The sequence below is a fragment of the Musca vetustissima genome, unplaced genomic scaffold (genome assembly GCF_032173495.1).
Source record: "Musca vetustissima isolate MV318-11 ecotype Yass unplaced genomic scaffold, APGP_CSIRO_Mvet_v1 utg7565, whole genome shotgun sequence".
NCBI classification, from domain to species: domain Eukaryota; kingdom Metazoa; phylum Arthropoda; class Insecta; order Diptera; family Muscidae; genus Musca; species Musca vetustissima.
This window is the reverse complement of record NW_026883138.1, coordinates 24,349-50,140: the sequence shown is the minus strand read 5'-3', so window position 1 is coordinate 50,140 and position 25,792 is coordinate 24,349. Positions and strand designations below refer to the sequence as shown.

At 34.9% G+C, this 25,792-nt stretch overlaps 1 protein-coding gene across 1 annotated transcript in view; it reads right to left on the bottom strand.

Moving 5' to 3' along the window:
• The window catches only part of LOC133329898 (rap1 GTPase-activating protein 1), a 44,509-nt gene extending 23,365 nt beyond the window's left edge, over nt 1-21,144 (bottom strand). The window contains exons 1-2 of the mRNA XM_061538355.1: nt 20,912-21,144; nt 2,180-2,354 (exon numbers count right to left, since the gene is read on the bottom strand). Coding sequence (XP_061394339.1) covers nt 2,180-2,354; nt 20,912-21,144 — 408 coding nt within the window. The remainder of the gene's footprint in view (nt 1-2,179; nt 2,355-20,911) is intronic.
• Nucleotides 21,145-25,792: the final 4,648 nt, after the last annotated feature.

Sequence of the window (25,792 nt, the reverse complement as noted above, 5' to 3'; positions counted from 1 at the left end):
AGAGCCAAAGCAAAAATCCACAAGAATTAACATATCACAGGTCAACAATAACAACAACAACAACATACACAGCTACTGCTAAAAAATATTGGCATTATGACTAAATTGTCATGCGACCAACTTGATTAGTTCGTAGTATCTGTGCTTAACACGTTTTTCGTTGCCGACCAGGGTTGTTTTCATGCTAAGGTGTTGCCAACGCCGAAATCGAGAAAAGTGAAAATTTATAATTTTATTTTGTCTTTTCTCATTTAATTTAAAATTTTAAAATCATACTCAAAAACTGTAATAATACTAAAAACTAATTGTACATTAGCAATTATTAAACATTGTCTTTGGTCGAAAAATAAAATTATATCGATTTTAATGTCTCTCATATAATTTATAAAATTTCAATAGGCAACATTGAAATCGAAAAATGTTCGCATTTTGTTCGCTAAATATCTTGCTAAGTTGTCAAAATGTTTAATTTTTCTAAAATTAGTTCCACAACATTGAAATCGAAAAATGTTCGCTAAATATCTTGCTAAGTTGTCAAAATGTTTAATTTTTCTAAAATTAGTTCCACTATTATTTTCTCGAATGCTAATCAACAGATTCGAAAGTATAATATATATTTTTTATTATTACATATTTCTGACTATTACTTATTAGTCCCGACAAAAAATCTAAACTTTGTTGAGAAGAAAATTTTGAAATTTCATATGGTTTCATTAAATCATGGGTTTCCATGTTTTCAAATGGAAAATTCTTGCATGCATTCCTGAGAGTGAAAATGCTCGAAATAGAGTAAGAGTTCGCTCTAAGAGTGAAATCGAGTGGAGAAATAATTTTTTAATTAAAAAATGTCCACATAATTTTCTTTCACAATTGCCAATCTTACAAACTGGCTCCCTTTCTTTGTATTTAATTTGAAGTAAACAAATTTTGAAATGCGTATAATTTCATTTCAAAATATTTCCAATCAAAACAATGCTCAACTTTGTGAGGGAATTGTACACATCAAAGCCACGGTAGATATTTGTCTCGCCAATAGCTTTATTTCGTCAAAATTCTACGGCATGTCAGAGAGAGAAAGAGAAAAAAATAATAAGAAAAAATAATAAAAAAAATAATAATCAAAAAATACGATAGATAGATAATATCGTAATAATATCGTCGATCGATATACGATATACGATTTAATTTTATCGAAAATGTTGGATAAGGTTGGTTGGTGTCTTGACTATAATTACGGACGGATAAATGTTGGATAAGGTTGGTGTATTGACTCTAATTACGGATAATAAAAATTTTCGCGGAAAATTTTTTTATCCGTGAACAAAAAACATTGTTTTTTTGTTTTTCCATCCAATTTTCGCGGAAATCAAACAACAAAATCAAAAAAATAATCAAAAATCATTAATTTTGGAAAAAATTTTGATGAAAATTAATAGTATAACAGTTTTATAACAGTATAACAGTTAACGGTGCCGCCATCTATTGATTGTTATTCACAATTGTAATGCAGGGTTCGTTACTTTGATGGTTGGTGCAACGAATAAAGGTGAATACATTCAGAGTATTTCCACAGCAAAGACATAAAGGAATAAACCAAAGACAAAGTCCAAAGACAAACGTAAACAATAAAATTAAACTGTTTGTTTGAAATATCTTTAGTCGGTTAGTTGTGTTAAATTGGGTCAAAATTTCATAAATTTCATCATTATGTGTCATTTGGATTTCGAAAAAATATAATATTTTAATTGATAATAATAAATAATTCTATGTGGCATTTTTACTGCAATAATAGATTTTACCACACCGTCATCTATCGATAAACATTGACTATTAAATGTCCCATGACATATATTTTACGTAGTTGGCAATACTATAGCGGGTTGGAGTATTAGATAGAGGGAAACGGGTATAATCCACCACCACTTAATAACGTAGTACGGACAACAACACATTTCTAATTTGAGGGTGCAAAGATAGGTTGGTGGCTTTACTATGTTAAATTTGGGTTGAATTGCCATAGAATGCCATACCACGGACAGAAACATTGCATCCAGTTGGAGTTGCCACTACAATTTAAATATACGTCGGCTGAGTTTTCAGGTTTTTAAACTCCAAATAACCAAACAAATCTAACATCTCAGAACGCCATAAGAATATCTCAATGTCATTTTTTACATACCTGGGAAAAGTAGGCTGGAAGCTCACATCTTTGGTCTTCTAAGCGGGAACATTGAACTCTTTCCAACAATTCAAAGAGATCTTGTGTGGCGCCACGAAATCTTTCCGGGCTATGGTTCAAACTGCCGCCACCGTTGAACTTTTGTACACCATTTGCTACGAAGGCATGTTGTCGTCTGAAAAAATATAGAAATATAAAAATATAGAAACTCAGAATAAGTCACAATAAAAAGTTACAGCAAGCGGGTAGCGTCATATTAATAAATATGTTTCCCGCAGATCACGAATAATTCACTAAAGTAAAGTGACGAGAAGAAACCAGCAACGGAGTTCTCAAAAACCAATAAATGCCAAAAAGCCGTAACAATATACCTTTCACTCATAATGTTCGAGGGACATATTTTCAAGTGACTTTTGATTTTGTATTAATGGAATAAACGTGGTGAATACCTTTGTTTATTTGTTCCACTTTTCTTGGGCTGTGTGGAATGCTAGTTCGAAATCGCACCAAGCAAAACTCAAAGAATGAAATTTCGTCAAAATTTATGCAAACATAAGTTTGATACACATATACATACACATGTATATGTTTTAACAAAAAATGTGTATTGTCTTTCATTGCACCGTCAACGTAAAAAGGAACAGGAAGTCCCAAACAAATAGTTTTTTGTTGAATAATGAAATCTTACGCTTCCATCCAGTGTAATGCAATGTTGACACACAAATCATAGCCGTGAAAGGACACATTTCACTACGTATTGTGATGACAGTGAGAGTGCCCCCCTGACATTTCCAGATCGATCAGCGGAAAACAGCTGCCTCTTAGTGAGAGCACCCACGCCATATTACGTCAACACACCACTTTTAATATCACAGCTCTTTCAGCTACTCACGTTTACCATTTGTCTTTCTCGTTTCTCTACTCCAGCCACTTAGGCGGATACTACTAATAAATTAACACCTTGGCACAGTTGTGTTACAACTGAAGGGAATCCTCGCGAAGGACTGACACCATGAACATGCTGTAACATATTGGATTGTTTTTGTGGTGGAAGTAGTAGTGGTGTTGCCGTTCCAACATGCACGCCTCCCGTCAACATTGTTCGACGGGTTCGACCAAAAAAGCTAAAATTTAGAATAATGTTGCTAATGCAACACTCTTCTCCAGTGTTCTCCATTTTCTTACCCGTATTGTATGATGGATTATTACTTACTCACTCACTTTTATTTTTGGAGAATTTTTTAAGGATCCCTGATTTAGAGACTATCAATGTTTCTAGGCCTGGGAGAATATTGAAATTGACCCATCTTTGTTCGCAGTCATAATGGCTTAGAAGAACTAAAGCCGACTACTTCCGTAACAAAAAAAAAAAAAAAAACATGGGGTAATTACCCATAAAGTCGCGACTGTTTTACACTATATATGGCACAATCCACATTCAGTTAAGCGGCAGTAGTTCACCCACACAAACTCAATCTACTGTTTGAGTCTAGAATGCTAATTTATTCATTCAATTGGCTGGTGCTAAACATAAGGCAAGCACATTGCTGAGGTACGGCAAGAATGAAAATAATGTCGCACAAAGCATGAACTTCACATGGACAAATTCAAAAGAACACAACTGGGTACTTTTCGTTTCCATGCCGTCTACAAAGTAGTCGCACGCAATAAGCGAAGATAAATTAAATTCTGAATGTCAGTGGAAAACACCGTTCCCGTTATATGAAGATACATTAGTGATTTATCGGCCCAAAGATCTGATGTGCCGTTGAAACTACGGCCACACATATTTTCCGAACCTAGAAATTTTAATAACAATGGGGCGTTATTTTGAAAAGGAAATGATTTCAGGCGACTGCAGTGGGAGCATACGAACGATAAAGTCTATTCCATTGGGAACAGAGATGCATTTGATACAGTGATACGTATGTATGTGATAAGCAGTGCATTAACGGCTGCGCCGTCAACGTATTTCACCGGCAACTGTATGACACACACACACCCATTTCCCCATGGATTGTTGTTTTTTGGAAATTCCCATGACTTGAGCACTTCGGAAAAAGAACATAATAATGGGTTGCAACACACTCAAACACACACTTCGAAGGAAATACAAATTGTAACACTCCACACGAATTACGAAATAAATCCAGAGTAGTTCCATTCAATTGTGTCTGTTTATGTGTGCGAGTCAACAATAGAACGAAACATAAAGGACAACAATACATAGTGCAACAACAAATACGAGGAAGGCAATGTCCTGCAGAGAGACATTGTTCTGCGTTCGCTCAACCCGATCAAGTTTAGCAGATAACGGCGAAAAAGGCAAAAATTCATTATTTTTAAATCCAGTCTAAGAAAGAGTCAGGCGCTGATAAAGCCGAGACATTTCCGGCGACGGTAGTACTGCTAGAAAAGGGAATACGAATTCGCTGAATGGTCTATTAATGCCCCTGCTCGGTACAATTGACTTTTAACAGACAACATTATTTGAGTGTATTGATCGCATTGTTTCCGCAGACATGGAGGACTGTGAGAAAATCCGATGCCCAATGGAATGACGAATCAAACGAGCAACCGTTAAATGTCCGCAAATTAAAAAAAATGCTGAAGGATTCGTCGCTGCGATGCAGACAATGCACACCTCGCCACCCCTCGTCGTCTTAATAGCGGAAATGGGGTGGAACCACATTTACAAATTCTTAAGACCACCGCTTCCGCGACTCAAAGATGATATTCAAGTTTCGAAGTGAATAATAAATGTTCGGAGCGCACACCGTTGAAGAAACATAGTAAAATTAGAAATTGTCGTTAGAAGGAAGGAGGAATTACCAAAAACTATGTTTACTTGTGTAAAGAAAGTGCTAGTCAGTTACAGGGGTAGATTGCATTGATGTACGGCCGTCACAAGTGACCTAGGAAATGCCCGTGCACAACTCACCTCCTTTAAGACGCCGGAAAAGGGTGTTGAAATAATTCCGTTGCACACAACTTTCAAGAGAAATTTTACAATTTTCGTTCACCATTTTCCGCTGAACTTTCATTAAAAATTAATGGATTTAAACAAAAAAAGTGCCAGAAATGGGTTTACTTTGCAGTATTTAACGGTGCAGCTGTTACATTTGTGCCATGACCGCCGTTTTTGTCGAAGGATAGTTGGTGGACGCAAATGATCAAATTCAACCCGTGATGATGATCAACACCACATTTCACTTGTAGCAGCACGTCGACGAATAAAAAAAAACAAATTCCATTCTATCGCGATGAACAAATTCTAACCCCTACGATAGCAAATTCGCACGAAGTTGAAAAAAATTAATGTCCTAACAGGCATAAACTTGAAATGTTTATTGTTGTACAGTGTCACGCTAATATTGAAACAAGTATTTGTTGGTGTCGCAATTACGCCCGCTATGCTTTCGACGGTAAGTTGGAGCTCCTCTCCTACCGCCATCCGCTAACATATTATCACAATGTGGTTACGGACTTATATAGGAACTTGATGTATATTTGGATTGGTCGTCGTCTTAATCTGTGTTGCTGTCACTCACAGGCACATACACAGAATGTTTTCGATTGTCGAACAGTCCAACACGATTATATTGAACTTCACCGAAGTTTGAGACTAATTCACATGCTGAGGAAACATGGTCGTGACGAAAACACGAATGTAAAAATATTTCATTGCTGTTTGGACGAGGAATCGGTTAATTTTTTTGAATTCTCGTCTGGGAATTGCAGTAATTCTATAGCAGTTTCTTTATATAAGAATTGACGGTAAACAAATTTCAGGTCTCGGACGTTTGACTGTAACAGTGACAACAAACAAACACGTAAAAATATTAGTGATCGACGAAATTTCTTTATGATTTCGAACTACAATAAGTGTTCCAAATGTATAGAATATACTACAGTGCGGACACACATATGCATCTACTTTATACAGAGTCAATACGTACAACAACTTCTTCATATATCTCCTTCGAGCCACCAGTGTGTAGGACTCCTTGTGTCCGTTGCTTATATACTTCATGCTTCTGTCGATCAGTGACTGCACTACGTGCCGCGATTTTGATTTTCGGATGGTTAAATGGTAATCCACTAGACACGAATATTCCAGGATGGTATTTGCTTTGTTTTTCTCGTTGCTTTCTGTCAAGTACACGTGGTATGTGTTTCTTTGGAATTCCTTAATCCTAGTGGTTTCAAATCAGGTACTGATGTGTTTCACACAAAACAACCTCTCTCTTCCGTTGTCCTTACTAAGTATTAGTTATTCTTAAAAAAATATTGCACAGGTAATGAAAACTAGCATATACAACAAACACTTCGATTCTATCAATTGTTTTTCATGGACGTTAAATTAATTATTAGCGATATTGTGTTTGCTGACATTTATGTTTCGAATATATAATTCCGTTCACGTCTATGAAACTCTACGCGGCGATCGTGTAGACGAACCTCTCTCAACGACATCAACTTCAATACTATTTGTAATAACAGTCAAACACGGACACCAAACGTGTCGTTGGTCGTACAGCAATTTCATCCCTTGTTCGGTCGCATTGTAATGATAAGGGTGGAATATGCGACTAATACACAGCAACCATTACTTCTTTGCTGTCTAATCGAACATCGCACAAGGAAGGTCTAAGGGAATATCGTTGTGAGTGGGATGGCGATTGGATCCACTTATAGAAGTTTCAAAAACGTTTAGCCTTCAAAATTCTAATTAATTATACTGCTTGAAGTAACATCAGGCTCATACATGTTGCGGTTGTATACATGTGTTGTGATGTGACTTGTCCAACATTTCGACTCCTCGCCTTTAGAACAAACACGGTTTGGACTACCATGCGCTTAAAACAAATCAACATTTTGTCAACAACAACAATACCGACAGTTGTTAAGTGTTTCGGAATATGCCCCGAAGGAAATGTGGGGTGGTGTATCGCTTCTGTCGACTATTAAGGCGACATGTCTCCATATTTGCTGCAACTTGTCTACATATCATGTAATAAGAAGAAGCATTGGTTATGTTAATAGCCAAGCGATCATGGTTATGCTTCTTCTTAGTTTTGTTAATTTTTTATTTCGACAAACCGACAAAAAATACGAAGCACAGTGTCACGACCGCGGCCAAAAATGGTCAAAACCAACTTCCTCGGAGGACAATTTTTTTATGAGAATTGATAGAAAACACTCCAAGTAAAATAAATATGAATTTTTGTATTGTATTGTTCTTCAACGTGCAACAAAAATTAGCTGCGGAGACATGTCGACCTAAACTTTATTTATGTTTTTTGGTGACAACCTTATTAAAAATATAACATATTCAAGAAATAGTTAGACGTTAAGGATCGAATATGTTATGCATACCTTTAAACATTATTTAGAGTCAAATGGGAAGGAGAAGCACTGATTCAGAACATAGTAATCATACAATATTTTATTGCAATATTTTTTGCAATTAATTGGAAAATAATGTTATCGGTAGCGGAGATATAGTCGAATTAGTATTACAATGTTGCTTTTTCATGGTTGCTTTTGAATTTTATTTGGCCAGCTTGAAGATTATACTAATTTAACGCATTATTTAGTTCTTCTTTAGGAAAATTATAGTCAGAATTTAGGCAACGCACTTGCATTACCTTTATGGAAAGTTCATACAGACATTTTTTCGTACATGGCATTGGAGAGGTATTGTACAGTACTTTACCTTTGGAGTGACATTCAAGTCAAGCCACAAAATAATTAGGAGCAACCCGAATATTTGGAAGAACCGAGTCAAATAAGGATTTTATTCAGTATTTTAAATAACAATCCGACCCTGTTATATCCTTGAACAGCCATAAAAAAGGCCCAAAATTATAACATGGATGATGATCGTACAATTGGAAGACAATATTTAATTTATTCCAGATGTATATCTGAAAATCTGATGAATGATAAATCAATAAAGTATGTGGTAACTAAAGTATATGAAATATGTTATTATTAATAAAAATAACAATACAAATATAGTAGTAAATACTGAAATAGTGATTTTATGGTATAGAATAGTTACTCATTTAGGAATATAATTACTTATTATTACTTACTTGGCTGATGTTTCAGAACGCTTACTATACAAAGGACGCATGGTAAGCGTTCTTATTACTGTCTTCGTCCAAATTTTAAGTGAACTGTCAATTTTCATCGAATATGGCAGAATATTAACGATTTTATAGGCACAAAAAGCCAATTTTTCAAGACCCTTTGTATGGGAGGTATACCAAATATTGGTCCTATCTATTTTTTTGTTTTTTTGTCAGTTGCTTTATGGGCCTAAGTGGATATAAATTGCCAATTTTCGTTGAATTTGGTTGAAAATTAAAGATTTTATTGGCCAAAAAGGGTAAAATTCTAAATACCCTCAACCTCAACATGGGAGTTATAACAGAACTTGGTCCGATCTATCAAATTTTTTGTCTGTTGCTCTTTAGGCCAATAATAAGCACTTGTATCAAATTTCATCCACCTACGACAACGCCTTCTATTTTTGGCAGCAGTTAATATGAACTCGCGACCAGTGTTCGCAAAAAAACGGTACACTATCGTAGTGTACCGTACCAGGAACACAAACACTAAAAAAATTTTAGCGTTTGTGTTCCGGTACACAAACATTAAAAAATATTTTAGTGTTACTGTTCCGGAGCACAACGAAATTCGTAGTGTACCGCTGTCGGTACACTAAAAATCGTAGTGTACCGCGGTCGGAGCACTAAAAATCGTAGTGTACCGCGGTCGGAACACTAAAAAATCGTAGCGTACCGCGGTCGGAACACTAAAAATCGTAGTGTTCCACTGGCCGGAACACTAAAAATCGTAGTGTTCCATTTGGCGGAACTCTAAAAATTGTAGTGTTCCACTTGACGGAACACTTAAAATCGTAGTGTTCCATTTGTCGGAACACAAAAAGATGTATTTGTTATATTTTATTTTTTATGAATACAATTTATATTTTTATTGTTTTCCAATAGATTTAATAAATATAAAACTTTTTAAATTTTTTTATATATTTTATTAAAAACTAGTAATATTTTATTAGCATCAACCGTTTAACATAATAAATATTTTATAACTAAAAAAGGTCGTCTAGTGAAAATTCAATCAGATGCCAACTCGCAACTGAAAATTCCATAATCGATTGTGCTGATCGGAAAAATGTATTGTATAAGACTACCTGTGCAAAAATCATAAAAAGGAAGAATATTCCAATAATGGATACGTATATGAAATTCGTTGTTGATATGGTACCTGTGTGTGGTTTTGTAATATTTATCCCAAAATCATAAAAATATGTTTTCCATATCCGCGTAATGTGTACACTTCTTTTAATGAATAAACAGGTAATTATTATGTTGATTGTGTGACAATCACCAAATTTTGAATATTTTTGCTAAAATTTCCTAAAAGTATGAATCATAGATGGATGCAGGTATAATTGTTTTAAGAAATAATGTTTTCGTACTAACATTTTACAAGGAGATCTCCCAATATTATGGGAAAAATCATGTTCGTTGTGTAAATCAATGAACATTTTATCCAAAGCTGAATAATTTTGTCACAAAAACTGGCCAAAATACCTATTTCTGATGGACATTTTCACTTTTGTAATAGCAAATAAAGTTATATTCAGTTTTATTTTTTATTATTTTATCTCATTTTACATACAAAAAAACAGACGTGTATGGTACACTACCAGTACAGTTGAAGTAAGTGGAACGCTACGATTTTTATTGTTCCGACCAGTGGAACACTAAGATTTTTAGTGTTCCGACCAGCGGAACACTAACATTTTTAGTGTTCCGACCAGTGGAACACAATGATTTTTAATGTACCGCAGTCGGTACACTACAATTTATAGTGTACCACTGCCGGTACACTACGATTTTTAGTGTACCGCTGTCGGTACACTACGATTTTTTAGTGTACCGCAGCAGGTACGCTAAGATTTTCGTTGTGCTCCGGAACAGTAACGCTAAAAATATTTTTAGTGTTTGTGTACCGGTACAGTACGTTATTTTAGTGTACCTATCCACCTTGGTACGGTACAGAACACTAAGGAACGGTACCATAATGTTTATTTTCGAACATATATTAACACAAGAGAATAATTACAAAAGACGATATAGATTAGAAATGCCCCAAGTGACGTCATAATGAATTATAAAACAGACACAGACCACTGTGCTCATATATACCGAAACTTAGTCCATAAACACTCACGACAAAAAAAGAAAATCTTAGTCTAGCTCTAACGACGCATGTGGCCAGTGAAATTTCTCACAAAAACGTAAATTTATTACAATCGCTTTTTTTAAATGTTAATATGTATTTTCTTATAGTTTATCCCTGAAGATTGGATATATTGGAAAATAAATTAATAAATGAAGAACAATTTAAATTCAAATATTAAAAACATCTTTCACTGACCTCAAACCGAAAAAAATCTGCATACAAAAGGTCAACAATAAACAACAAAAATAGAAAAAAACCTTCCGTTTGGTACATTAGGTAAATTAAGCAACGACAAAACAAAAAATTAAAAAAATAAAACTGAAAAATATATCCACATTGACAAAAGTCTGTACAGAAAACCTGACATTGAAAAAATCAACTTTAGAATTGGTAGATATCAATAAATAAATTTTTAAATAAATAAATACATATGTATGTCATATTTATTTATTTACATAAAATATTTACATCATTTGCTTAATGTATTATTTTTAGAGATGGTTATATAAAAACCTTACATCTATAATGTATATGCTATTGAATTACATACTTATTAAAGTCTAATGGAGAAGGAAAAGATTTGAAAAAAGAAAGAAAGAGAAATAGGAATTATCCTAGAGGACCGATTCGATTTATGTGAGGAAATATCGATTAATAATGGCATTTATAATATCAAATCGATTGCTCGAGTAGCAGAAAATATATTAGCACACATATATTACAATTTGGCATTACGAATGATATACTAAAGCAATAGTAGAAAAAACTAAACAAAACGAAAATCTTTAGAAAAAGATTAAATTTGTTTATAAAATTAATGTGTTTATTTTTTTTATATATAATATTTTTTGTGATTCTCTTTTATTTTGTTCTCCATTATATGGTCTTTGTTATGATTATAGAAATATTGCCATATTTAAACTAAGTAAAAGGATTTCGTTTCGGTTTTCGGAATTCTTCAAATCGATCGGAATATAAAGAAGTTAAAAAAGATCGAAATGGTATAACGGAATTGAAACCATCCCGCTCTGTGACATGCCTGATAATCTCCTTATTATAGAGGCCCATCTTCAAAATGTATGGACCAAAAGAACATACATATATTTATAATCAGGAACCCAATGTTTTATGGTACAACAACCACATAGAAATTTGTTGTTGGAAACAAAATATACAAATTACCAATGCTTCAATATATTTCCTCTAATTGAACCATTGCCAGTTACATGTATAGCACATATAAACATGCTGAAAACTGCGTATTATTTCAGCTGAACGATTTACTACTTCAAATTTCAAATTTTTTGACTACGCAATGTTCCTGTCGGGTCATTTTTAAAAACATAATTCGTCATATTCATATTGACACGAGCCTTGACAGAACATACGATCTCATATATGTTCAATATCAATCAAATCTCCTTTTAAAAAAGAAGGAATGGTGAAGTTAATTGACCTGCAGCTACCCCTACCACCTCTATGCCCAAAATCCCAAATTTGGAGGCATTGAGTTTAAATCCAATTCGCAATTTAATGAAAGCATTGACCTGCAGCGCAACCTCTTTTTTGGTTTTGCAATTGGCCAGTGATAGCTCACCACATGTTTCATAATCGTCGGGCATTTGCCTCCTTTATTGCTTTATAAATATTTACATAATGCATTTAAATTTAATTGAAACTTTTGTGTTCTGTTAATTTAGGAGAACAATAGCTGGTCAACAGCAACAACACCATTACAAATCTTCTCATAGAAAGAATACGACTTTGGCAGAAATAAGAACAGAAGCGGAAAGGAGTGCAGCAAATGCAAACATGCAAAAGTATGGTTTCTTTCGTCGACACATACATACTTTTATATATATATTTAGAATGTATGTGATGTATAGGCGACCCCAAGCGCACCTAGTGAAGTGCAAGGGGCGCACGGGGCGAGACGAGGCGACTCAGAGTACGTTAACATATTTGGAGTTTCCTTTTCCTATGGTGTGTCGTCACAACATGGTAATTTAATACAACACATTTGTAGTCACGCTGCCTACAAACATCGTCCTTAGATCCGAGTACAGCTATCGTTGTGTTGCCACGTACCAATTTTCGAGTTGCAAATGGGTAAAATGTTATGTTAGCCCAGCTAAGAAATTGCAGACGAAGGTTACAATTGCGTGTGGTACGAAAATGTGGCAACACCATTTACTTATTTGCGTTGAGATTAGAGACAAAAGCAGCAACGATGGATGCCTTTGTACCATCGTAATTCACAAACATAGGATGGGCACAAGTGGAAGAAGAAATTCTTTGCCCACTGCTGACTTGTATAGAGTCGTGTAGAGAGTTTGTATGCACGTGTATAATCCCGGGAAGAAGACAACGAGGGTAAGATGGACTGGGGTGGGCTGGTGGTACATCGCCAGACTGATCAAGTGGCATTACATCGTTCGTACGTAGTGGGCCTGTTTATTGTATAGAAACGGTCTCCTATCACAAGACCAGCAGAATGAAAGTACATGTTTCAATATTGCCCGGCGTTTGTGAAAACAATATACACGAATAAAAATGCCACACAAACGATCCCATTCCAAATGCCTCCTTAACATCACTCAAAAAGAGACACAAATCCACACTCGGGAGTTAAATGGCAATGGATGTGTTTAATTCAAAATAATATAATCGAAGAATTGCAGTAATCCATTCGCATTGACATAATGTTGGAGCATGTCTCAGAATCAATGTCAGGCTGACCTTCCAGCTAACGACAAATGTAAGACTAAATTTTTTCTAATTCCACAAAAATTCACTGTAGTGATATTTGGGACGATTACAATTACAAACTTGTATTTTTAATGTTGTGACCTTAAATTATCGGCAAATGGAGATTAGAGCATTTCACCACTGGTACAGAAAATATGCAGTTTTTAAGTCCATTTTTATCGCTACGTTATTTTAATAACGACAATTTGATATGAGGAAGAAACTTGATACTTTTTCAGACTCATGTCAGTCACAGTCAATATTAGGCGACACGAGCCGTATATTTTGGGTTGCTAATGCGATTTAAAGATTGGTAAATCCAAACAGAAGGACGAGTTCGAGTAGAAAGTGTGAATGAGTGAAAACTCTCTGCATATTTGAATATTAATTAGGGCCGTACCATTCCATTCGGTGCGACATTATTAAAAACACATAATTAACCTTTTCTCCACACAGAATACTCCTATGTCATCCATGCACAGAAAACAGAGATGTTTTGAATAGGAAATTAGATAGGAGAGTCTACGCGTGCTACACTGTCCCAGCAATTGTTTCACACTTAGCTGAATGCGGACTATTTGCTCCTTCAATGTTTACAATAACTGATGAGTTGGTGTCAGGGAATTTCTGGAATAAAGCGGATAGTGTTACACCGATTTAAAATATTAATATTCTAATTTTGAATTTCTGGCTGTTAGAGGAGAAAATCATGGCTGCGATAGTGTTTGCTTATTTTTCTGTCGACATGATCCGAATGCTCGACGTTGCAATGAAAACGGACAGCTACCGTGATGACACACACACAGGATCCGTAATAGAGAAAACAATAATTATGACTTGGTGGCGCGTAGAAACTTTGAATATCAACAATGCATCTCGGGTGGGTTCGTGATGGAACACACAAACACAGATATGTGCATAATCGCAAGTAACATGTCTTCGAACTCTTCACTGTAACTATCTCAAGTTGATACATTTCCAGTCGTCACATTAACTGCCTAATAAACCTTTCCTCATCACATAAAGGGTGACAATATTATGCGACACATCTATACACATAAATATCCTTCTTAGCGATAGGAAATAAAAGTGTCAAATTAAAAACACATTTACATCGACTCAACGGTTGACACCTACCAACACCAGACAATGGCGTGTGCATGCAACTTGTTTGGGTGGTGGCTCTGACCGCAGCTGTGCACATCGGAAAGAGGATATTCGTATTAGGCTCTTGGCAAAGATCATTAATCGATTATTGAGCCTTAATTGTTGGCCATATGCCGTCACTTGACCAATCCTTTCAACACAAGGTTATTGTGCGCTCTCATTCCACCTGTAAAGTGTAAACACGTCAACACCGAAAAACATGTGTACCTTTACGGACCATTAACTTAAAAATTCGATATGTTTGAGACTTGTGGATTCTTCGAGACGTCGTTATTGTTTGTATCAACTTCAAAAAAAAAAATTTTTTTTGTGGAAGTTATTGTAGTCGGTATTGGGCAAAAACCCATCAGCAGTATAAATATCTGTCATTTTATTGATTGCTTCCATTTGTAACAAGTACGCAGTAATTTAAATATGTACAGCATGTAAGTATTCACATACTATCCTAACATATAAAACAGTGACACATATATCTGCAGAATAGACTGTAGACTGTGCATAGGACTTAAGTCCACATTACTTTACGATTGCTTGTACATATTTACATTCTCTGGAAAGCATAGAAGAGGTCAAATTGGTTCATCCATCATTCGTTGATGCTGATGTGCGATGTAGGAGAACTGCGGAATATTTCACACGCCAAAAGCAGAAGAGCACGCGCAAAGACATGGAGAATCTGTTGGAACATCAAAAAGTGTGGGAACGAACTATGGCTATTTTTATTTTTATCGTTGAACCCAAACATATGAACCCTTCATCACACTGTGACAAAGACATATCATTTGTTGATTATAAGATGCAAGAGGAAACAAACGTATACATGGAACCACTTTCGTATCCGACTTTCGAATCAAATTTTCGTAGAGTACAGTTTATAGGTCCTTTGACAACAAACTGTTAACATAATTGTTTATCGACTTTAAAATTCAGAATTTAAATTTTTTTACATTTTTGACAGTTTAGATGCATCTGTGTATTTCTTTTTTTCTGGATTAATGCTAATTAATGAGAAAAGTTGTAGTAATGGCCCGCCGGCTTGACTTGCAATCCGTTTTATTGCCACGACAAATTGTATAGACTTGGTCTATGTGCCTAATGAATTAGATTTCAATTTTGATTTCGCTTATGAATTTTAACTAGTTGGTATAAGTGTTCTCATTGGAGTTTAGTCATGAAATCATCGACAGAGAGGATGTCATTACAGGCTGGGTAGGTTGCTCTTAAGTAGCTATATTTGGTGCATTCGAAAGTTATGTGAGGACAATTTCTTCTGTATTGCACGTGTCACAGTCGCCAGATTGTATGACTTTAAATTTTGAGAGCGTGTTTCTGCTGAATGACTGTTTGCTAAAAATGCGATTTCTAATTTTCTGGTCACCTGCACTGAGTTTTGAGTTTTTGAACCATGTTGAGTACTCATCGAAGAAGAGATGTGATTAAGCCGTTGTTACTTTGACAATGCCTATGTTAATTTATTTTCGATTTACTTAGTTTCCCATACTGACACTGCCACTAACATTTCTAACAGTGACAAACGACGTCCCAATAGAGCAGCAAAGTTTAACAAACAGTAGAATAACCACTGGAAACTGGGGCTTAGATTTGTAGAAAAATGTTAATAAAACACAATTTCAAACCAACAAAAATAAAAAACATTTCGCATTGTTCGGTTATTTGCAAATCCATATCGGACCCCATAAAACATAATGGAAATTCGTTTCACGACGGACAATTTGTATTTCTTTATTCATTCACGAAGACGGCAAATTGGTCCTATTGTTGTTGCCAGCATTGTATTTCTGACTTGTCCGACCTGATACATTAACATAACAATCATTGAATTGTGGGAACGCATTTAATTGACCGATATCGCCTGCTCTGACACCATTTACTGCTGATGGATGGAATCCAAACGATTAATTGCTGTTAAATACGACTGTTCCAAATATTTATTGGGATTTGTAGCATAACAACTTAATTGTGAATCAAAGAACTCGATTGAGAACAAACAACATTGTTATACGAAAAATCGTTTATAGAAGACGGCCAAAAAGTGCTCGTGACGATTTCACCCAAAAATGCCCTAGTACCACGTGACTATTTAAGTACCATTCCAATTCTTCATGAAACCATGATTTTTTCGGATTACAATCTATTATTTTGAAAAAATACGATCGCGCTGCATCAAATGATATTTATAAGATCGTCACATGGGTACAAAATATTCCTACCCAAAAAGTATCAATAATGGCCCAAGTTTCGGAGTAGTAGTATTTTTGGAATTTTGGGTACGTTTTCCAATCGAATTTGTTCTAATTTGACATTTGGGTTCTCATTAGGTGTCCAATCTTCCTACAAAAGCTTATCGATATCTATCCGCCATTTGGTATAGCCCCCATAAAATTGTACCGACAATTTTTGACAATTCGAGGATTTCGGTATATACATGGTCCTAGCCCAAATTTCCAATAGCCTGTAGTTTGATATTTCATTTTCTCTTGGCAGTAATTTACCATGACATAATACCCATATAAAAGTCCCAATGGATTGTAAGTATTTGACTGTGCACCTCATGGTTTAGACTATACAAAGTTAAACTTAACGACGTTTTTACGTAATTTTATTCATATTTTTTAACAAGTTATGATTTCAAAACAATCTACACTCTTTTAAATAAAATTTGCATGCAAATTTTAATTTAATTATTGCATGTATTCCAGTAATAAAAAATATAATAAGATACAAGTTGTAAGAAAAATACCTATGTCCATGAAGACATAAAAAACTTAGCAAAAGAAAAAAACTCAAAAAACCTTTAAAACCTTTAAGAAAATAAAATACACATACAATACAAAAACAAATTGCATTTACAGATTTAAAAATAAATTATTCAAAAGAAAGTTTGATTGTTTTTTGTCTCTCCTGGAAAATTGTTTTTACTCGTTAAGCCAGAGATATTTGTAAATTTAGTCGTAAATATTACAAAAAACGTGCGTAAAACCTTTCAGAATTTTTGAAAGAAATGTTATGCCATGTACAGACGAGCGTTGTTCGCTCTCTCATTCGTTGTTCGACCCTTAATTATGAAGTAATTACTTAGTTCCCCATACACAATTTTCTGAGCGAACACCGATTTTTGTACGTTATTCAATTCGAATCACTCTCTGAATAACCAAGAAATTTGTCCCATCCCTAAGAATTGAGAGCATTTATCGAAAATAAATTAATTTTGACAGCTTGAAAATATTTATAAAATTTTCAAACTTTTTTAGTAAAATTGAAAATGATGAATGAAAAGTAAAAAATTGTCTAGTTTTTATATATGCAGCAGGATGTACATTTTGTTATCTACATAATGCAATATGGATTTCTTTCCTCTTGGTTCTAATTAGCGTACAAAACAAGAAACAAATTTTGGGGAAACTCAAACAAAAAATTCTTCAAATTTTTATATGTGACATTTGAATTTAGAAAATATAAAAATGGATGATAACAACAATATTTTTAGAAAAAATGGAAATGATGAATTAAACGTATATAGATATGGGTCATTATAGTCAAAAAGAGAATTAATTTTTCTATTTAGATCTATATGTGATTCATGCAAATATGTTAGAATTTTGGTGTAAAACAAGAAACAAAAAGTTTGAAATAAAAAAATCTGATGACATGAATTAAGAATAGTGTTGTATGAACGGGTTAATTCATGTACGTAATTCTGAGAGCGAACTACGTTGTTCGAATGCCCGTCAGAACATGGCATTAGTTTAATGGCGATTGCAACCCAATTTTGTGAAAAATCTAAATATTTTCTGTTATCGAAAAATTATAAAAATTAAAAAAATGAATAGCAACCTGTTTAAATTCAAATATGAAGCACAGCACAATGAATGCTTACATTGTAAATAATAACAAATAAAAACGTTTTCGGCGAAAGTATGCGTACCAGAAACAGTGACGTAAATGGCATACATTTCCACATACCATTAGGTTTGCGACAATCGAATTATTTCTATAAGTGAATATTAAAATTATATATCCTTTAATGAAGTCCAAAAAGTAATTTTCAAAATGTTCTATTTTTTGTCAGGATTAGTATATTATATATATATTCTTACAAATAACCGTATATGTCGAAAATATTGAAATAAATGACGCTTACTACATTCATTACATTTTATACAGAAATAAGACGTTTCGACATTTCGATTCAATTCGTCACACGTACCATACATGATGTGTACTAAAAATTTGTTGATGTTTAAATATTGTTTTGAATGTAAACTGTTAAGAATAGATGATTTTTCGGAGTGTTTTTCCCAGAAGCCATAATAAAATACTCTCTATTATTATTATTATTAATTTTTATTCATTTCAAAGCCAAGCCAAAAAAAGCCTTATATGGCCATACTACTACAAATAAACTTAGATCGGGCCCCCCGATCTATATTCGGGATATTTTTAGCGTTTCCTTTATTCAGATTGCTCTTCCCAAAATTCATTGATATCTTATATAATTTTAGAACAATGTCAATAAATTATCGAACATGTTTCACATAATTTTCCCGGCAATTAAGTGGCAAAGACACGAAATGTCAACCTAAATTGGGGGAAGAGAATGTCATTGGCATACATGGTGATTGAAGAACAATCTGTAAATTTCTCACTCGTCAGTCTGAAGCAATTGGACGCAAACAAAAATTCACGGCACCATTCGAGGAAACCCATATGACCCATATATATATATATATATATATAACAATATGATACTACATATTTCCGACATTTCCGCCATCAATAGTTCCGATAATATATTGAATTAGATCGTACAGCTCGATTGTCTGAAACACATAAACCAAGGGTAACTTCCACAATTTGTATTGTCTGTATTTAGTAACAGTAACAATGACAATTAGATCTATTCGGGAACAGTGCCGCACAGTTGACACATACATATCTACAAACCTCAATTTGATGGCTAAATATATTTCGATTCTCATCTCTTTAATGAGTAATTCGATTTTGAAAACAATCTCAAGAACATTTTATGGTCAATGTATTTAATTTCATTCAGGCCAAGGCTTCAGAATACAAACACAAGTGTGGCTATAATCAATTTCAAATCGAGAGACATTTGTCATAAAATTGTCATCATTCCCAAATACTGACTAGGAGATTCGCTCTGTTCTTTGTTTTACACGAAATTAATGTGGTACCGCATAGCTTCGCAGCGAAGATAGGCCGTTTATTTTTATACACACCCACCCGTCCCCATTAAGGTCATACAGAAGCGTTATTTACTTTATGGAATGTTGAAGTTGCTCACAAACACCAATAGTGACAGAGTTCTAATTCATTTGGAAATTGTTTATGCGTTGTCCAAATGATCTAATATTGAGTGTACGTACTGTGCGGTAGTGGGAGAGTAAGGAGACACACGTCCGCGCTAATCCAAGTCGCGACATTTGTTCAAATCCTTTCACAAATAAAATTATATTTTCTACAAAGCCCCCTTTAATCAATGCCGAAAAAAATAACCTGAGGAGTGGGCGCTCGAGTTCCTCCATTGAGGCGCAACTTATTCTGATTACGTCATTGACGTGTTTACATTTCTTAGAACTCGATCGATCAAACTCATGGTGTATATTGGGAAGTGGAAATGCTGTAGAACTCGTTATGAATGGAACAAGGGAAGCATTGATTGGCGCGTATCGCCTCGTTGCTTGGACTGATTAACGCAATCCGATTATCACTCTTACCATTGTGAAAACATCAGTTTTTTTGTATCATTTAACTGAGATTACGACACAATTGTATGTACGTAGTAGAAAAACTATTTTTATATTAATAGGGAAAGTTTTCGACAGCATTCCATTATGTCGTTAGACTCCGTAATGGAATACAGTCGCTTATAACGACCAATTTCGGCAGTTGTTATAAGCGATTTCAACGACATATGTAAACAGTGGAGGTCATCTAAAAAGCACGCCATATAAAGGCAAAACATTTGACCATCCCTGGATTCGTTTGAAGTATTTTTTTAATTTTTTTTTAAATATAAATTCCTAACCCTAGAATTGGGGATTTAGTGTGAAGACAGAAAATTATTACAGATAATTTGTCTTAAATGACTGTTTTGTATACAGTCGAAATCGGATAAGCGAACACCGATTTATCATTGCTTTAAAAATGTTTTTTTTTAATGATCGCACATTTTCTATAGAGTTTAATTTATTAATACGTTTCCCATAGAATCCACGGAAATCTTGGGTCAAATGCAACCATGGAATTCTGGTAATTTCAATTTTAAGAGGCATATCTGATGCATGTGTGGAATTTTTCTCAAATAATCATGTAAAAAATAAGCAAGTTCGGTCGGGCCGAACTTCTACCATGAGGCTGATATCCTATATATTGATCATGGGAGGCCCCCTCTCAATACAAATTTGTTTATAATTGTAAATGTTTAGTAAAGCAGAGTGTGTTAATAGCTATTGACCACAATTAAAATGTAAATTTGGTTAATGTACATACCCGGCAGGTGATGATCCCTGACTAGCGGACTTCGTACTTCCACTTGTCGTTTGCCTTTGCAGTATATTATGACCGTTGTGCAAAGGAGACGACGTGGGCGTCTTGCAGTCATCGGCATCCTCTTGACTGTCGCTTAGTCTTCTTCTTGGAGAAAGGCATGGCTCTGCAGGCGATTCTCGAGTTACTGGACATTCATTGCTACCAAGGGTTTCCAACATTTGAACTTTCAGCATTTTTGGTTTCAAAGCTTCGTACAGGCTGCTCGCGGCTCTCCGTCTCTCTTAGATTATGACTATTCTTAATTTTTGGTATAACACAAACAACATTTGGTGTTTTAATTTTTTGAAAAGTTTACATTTTTATCATGACTTCGGAACTTTCAACTTCAGCTGGGTTCCGCTAAACTTTCATTTTGTTGTACTTTTTATTTTGTTTCTCTTCTCGTTCTTCCTCCCTTCGATTGGCTCTCCTAAGTAAATGACATTCGTTCCGAGGGCAGATATGACTAAGGTGACCTTTGAAATAGTGGCTTTAAAAACATGTATCGACATGTCTCAAAAACAACAACAACAACAGTAACAACGTAAATAATAAGTAATTACGACTTTCTTTAATCGCTCAACGGTAATAAAAGATTTGTATGTATCACTAAGCAGACACAGTGGCACCATACTGTGTTAGAAATCATAAATTGGAGCTCCATAGCCACAACGTAGCAGAGCAGAGCACCAACATACAACGAACCCCAACCCAATTACATTACATTATAAATGTTTTCGAATTTATTGTGAACACAAAATGGCAAAAATTCAAAAATTGTGCCGGAAGATACAGATGTACACACATGTAGACATTGTTCGTAATGTTTCACAAAAACTGGAAGTGCTGAGCAGCTCAAATTTAAAAAAAAAAAAAAAAAATTAACAGCAAATATTTGTTTTCGTGTTTATTTAATGGGGACCTAACAAGTTATCTTAGTTTCATTTGTAATTGCACTTTAAAAATATCCAAACCACAATAGATTAAAGACATTCATGTCATTTGTTTGTCGGGATGAATTGAATAAATAATAAAGCCGATATAAACAGCGGTACTTTGTTTAATCGGATATATGAATGAATGTATATGTAATCAGCAATTGGATTAAGCAACGCCCCACAATTCCATCCACAACAAGTATGCTAGCATTAAAGAACTGTCACTAATCGTGATATTTTTTTGTCGAAATTTCATATAATTTTTTATTTACACATTTTTGGGTTTATGTCACTTTGCTTTTTGTCTATGGCGGTGAAGTGAAATTGGGTGCTGCTATAATTTGCACACATTGCGATGAAACGTGTATCCAATGTAGCAGACATTCGTCCGCAATTTATGAGCCATGACAACTTAGTTTATATTCGTTTTAGTATACTATTACACAATTGCCCTATAAATCTAATATTTTTTAGCCTCCCTCCCCCATTTCCTTTTCTTCCGCAGGTGTTCTTTGCATCGGTTAATATTATTTTGATTGGCACTGATTCAATTGGTCGGAATTGCTTGTTCACGACTGGACGATTCCAATATGACAAATGTTTATTTTTTTATTTTTTCAGTATGTTGCTTTGCTCATTTAAACGTTTCCGTTGCGATATTAATCCATCAGACTAGTTGGCCGGAAATGTCAAATGCTTTTGAAAATAACATACCGACTGACCTGTTGTATCCCAAAAGCCAAGACATATCTTAAAAAGGATTTTTGGCCTCGTGCGCATTCATAATCACGCAAGTCTTGTCCGTCCAATGCACTATGACCTTATTTGGTAAGAATATTACTAAAAAGATGGTATTGAAAATCATGATACAGATAACAAGAGTGTCCAAAATAGGGCCACAAGAAAAATTCTCGAAAGTAAAGCATTCGAATGTCATACAACATTTCGAAGCATGTGTAAAATGGTGCGATCAGAATAATATTGAAATCGATCGATGAAATCGAGAAAATATGTCACTCGGTATAATGATATTTTCGATTTAGCGATGAGGGCTGACACTATATAAATCGTTTTATAGAGATTCTACTGCACATAATTTGGAATGTACACACAAATTAGTCCTGTGCACATTTTATTAATATGCCATTGGGCAGACAACATTGAATAGAAAGAGTAAACAGTAAAATCTCGTTAATGCGATTGATTGCATACTCCAACTGCCATGTTTTCCTGCTTATCAAGGGGTTTTTAAATTGGTTTAATTTTGTATTTTATTATTTTCGAAAACCTACAAATCGTCACACGGACCATTGTTTTTTTTTTTTTGCATTTTCCTCATTATTCTTCACCGGAAAAAGATGTATTGCAACTGAGAGCATCGTTTAACTGAGAAAATTTTGTTCCATTCTGTTCATACATAAAAAATGGAGCAATTTTATCGTTGTGACTGCTGGGTTCATCCAATGTACTTGGGTACCTTAAATGGTGAAGGTTATAGTCGGTCATCAATTAATCCTATGTACGTGAACATCTGGCACGGTTTTGCTTTTACAAGCACACAAATCTTCCCCAAAATCCCACAGTCTGACCTACGCGACATATGACTGCCATGCTTGCACACACATATTCGGATAACTCGTTGTTGCATCAACTAGCGTTGCCGCCATATTCTCTGGAATATTTTCCTTAGCTTCCAATAAAAATATTTACTCACGTGCACCAAATGTCAGACGCCCAACATACTCAGTGACGAACACAAATTCCGACATCCAACCGCATGTACCGTTAATGTTCACGGTACAACAAAACTATTTTAAGCAAAGACAATAAAATCCAGAAATCATTTTTAGAAAAATGTCTAAACACATTGCATCCTCAAAATGAATTTCTGTTGTTTGCCCAACATTTTTCGGAATAAAAAAGAAATATCGTGACATTGAAAATCTTATTATTTAACAATCCCATTACGAGCGTGCTGATACGATCAATTGCTGCCGCAATGAAGAGAAAGTGTAAAATTAGGCACACTTACTCAGCAACCACACAGACGAAAGATAAGACTAGAGTTGGGAATCCACATAAATGTGAATTAGATATGACGTACGAAAATCAATGTTGTCTCAAGGCGAAATCAATTAGTATTATTTAGTACGTGTGCAATCGTTTTGTCCACCACCACCACTAACCTAATCTAATCAATATTTCATTAAAAAAAAATCGCAGATAACAGCTAACATAAGGCAATGCCGCCGACTACAATGAGGGAATTTGGTTAATTTTAGTTGAGTAGATGTTTACCAGTTGACATGGAACCTTTACGACTAATATTAGGGGTCCACATTTCGATTACTACTAAGCTATCTGATATTGATGAAAAACTAACGATTTTGTCATTCTTGGTCACATATACGAAAGCGAAGTTTGCATCAGACATAGAAGGGCGTTTTAGAATATAATAAATATATATATATATCATCAATATTAACGGGCGAAATTCGAAAAAACTGAAACTGAAGAGCCAAACGACTTCTTAGGCACTATAAGCCATTACACCATAAGCAGTAGATATTAGATTCACCGCCAGTTATCTGGCATAATGGTTATCAACGGAACCGTGGAAAGAGGAATTCAAAATGTTTGCGTTCCACACTGGTTATGTTCCATATGCACCCAAATTTGCCAACGACCGAGCAAAACATTAATAAATATGTATGTACATATTGCTCATTGGCTGCAAGACCGGTATAAATCAAAAATCGTGATTAAAGGCGCAGAATTGTTCGCTATATCTTATGTATCTCTTACACACTCTGGTTGCGAGACTGTAGAATTGTAAGGTTTGAGTCAATTGAAAATTTAAAACGCATTTTCCGCAAAAACATTTTTTGATTTATGTCGGTCTTGCAGCAAATGACGATATTCATGTATAAACAGAAACGGTGAAATTCCCTCAATTGTAATGTCACGCGTGTTTATGTGCATCTCTGCACACACAAACACTCTTGTACACTTTACGTATACGACGTTGGTTGTTGTTGCTACCATCGTTGTTGTTGCCTTATTTAAGAAAGGTCAGTTAGTTTCGTTTGCAATTGAAATGCACGTAGTTATTTTGTAAAACAAATCACGTCTCAAGTTGATTGCGAAACACACGCTCACGACGATCCAACACGGTCGTACAAAATCACTTAATTCTTCCAATGGACTATCATCAACCGACTATTTTCGCAAACGTCACAAACACACTTCTTCACGGGTAAATACGACCTAAACAACAAACTAACAGACTGACAGACAGACAGACCAGTAGGCACTACGTTTCCTGCTGCATTGTCACTATCTGCCGCTTGTCAACAAACAACTGTTTTGTTTCGCCTTGCAATTAGCTTCACCGTTATTTTTACGCACTTTTGCATTTACCTAGCTCTGATTTTTTGACTGACGAACGGCAATCGCTCAACGATACTACCGCCGAGATTTAGCACTTGTTTTCTTTGGCACTTATTCCGACTTTTGTTTCTGTGGAAACAATTTCTTAAACTTTCACACCTTTTTATCTAAAGACGAACGACGCTGGTTCTCATTGAGAATAGAGGCTGCGACTTTTTTAGATGTGTTCTGAATGCTTTCTTTTGCCTTTGTTTATTCCCAATCGCGTGTTTAACCGACCGTCGACCATTGCCGTTAGATTTACCGAATTGAACTAAGGCGAGAAATGAGAATGCGACCGCAAAGTGTAAAGCACAGCCAGTCATCCATCCAACAACTCTCAAATACAGAAAGCATTGCTCACATGCTCAGAGACACCACAGTCAGTCGGGACTGCGGAGAAAATGCCCAGTGCGCTCTTACGCAAACACTACCATACACTCACACATGTTCCACAAATGCACGTCGGCCGGCA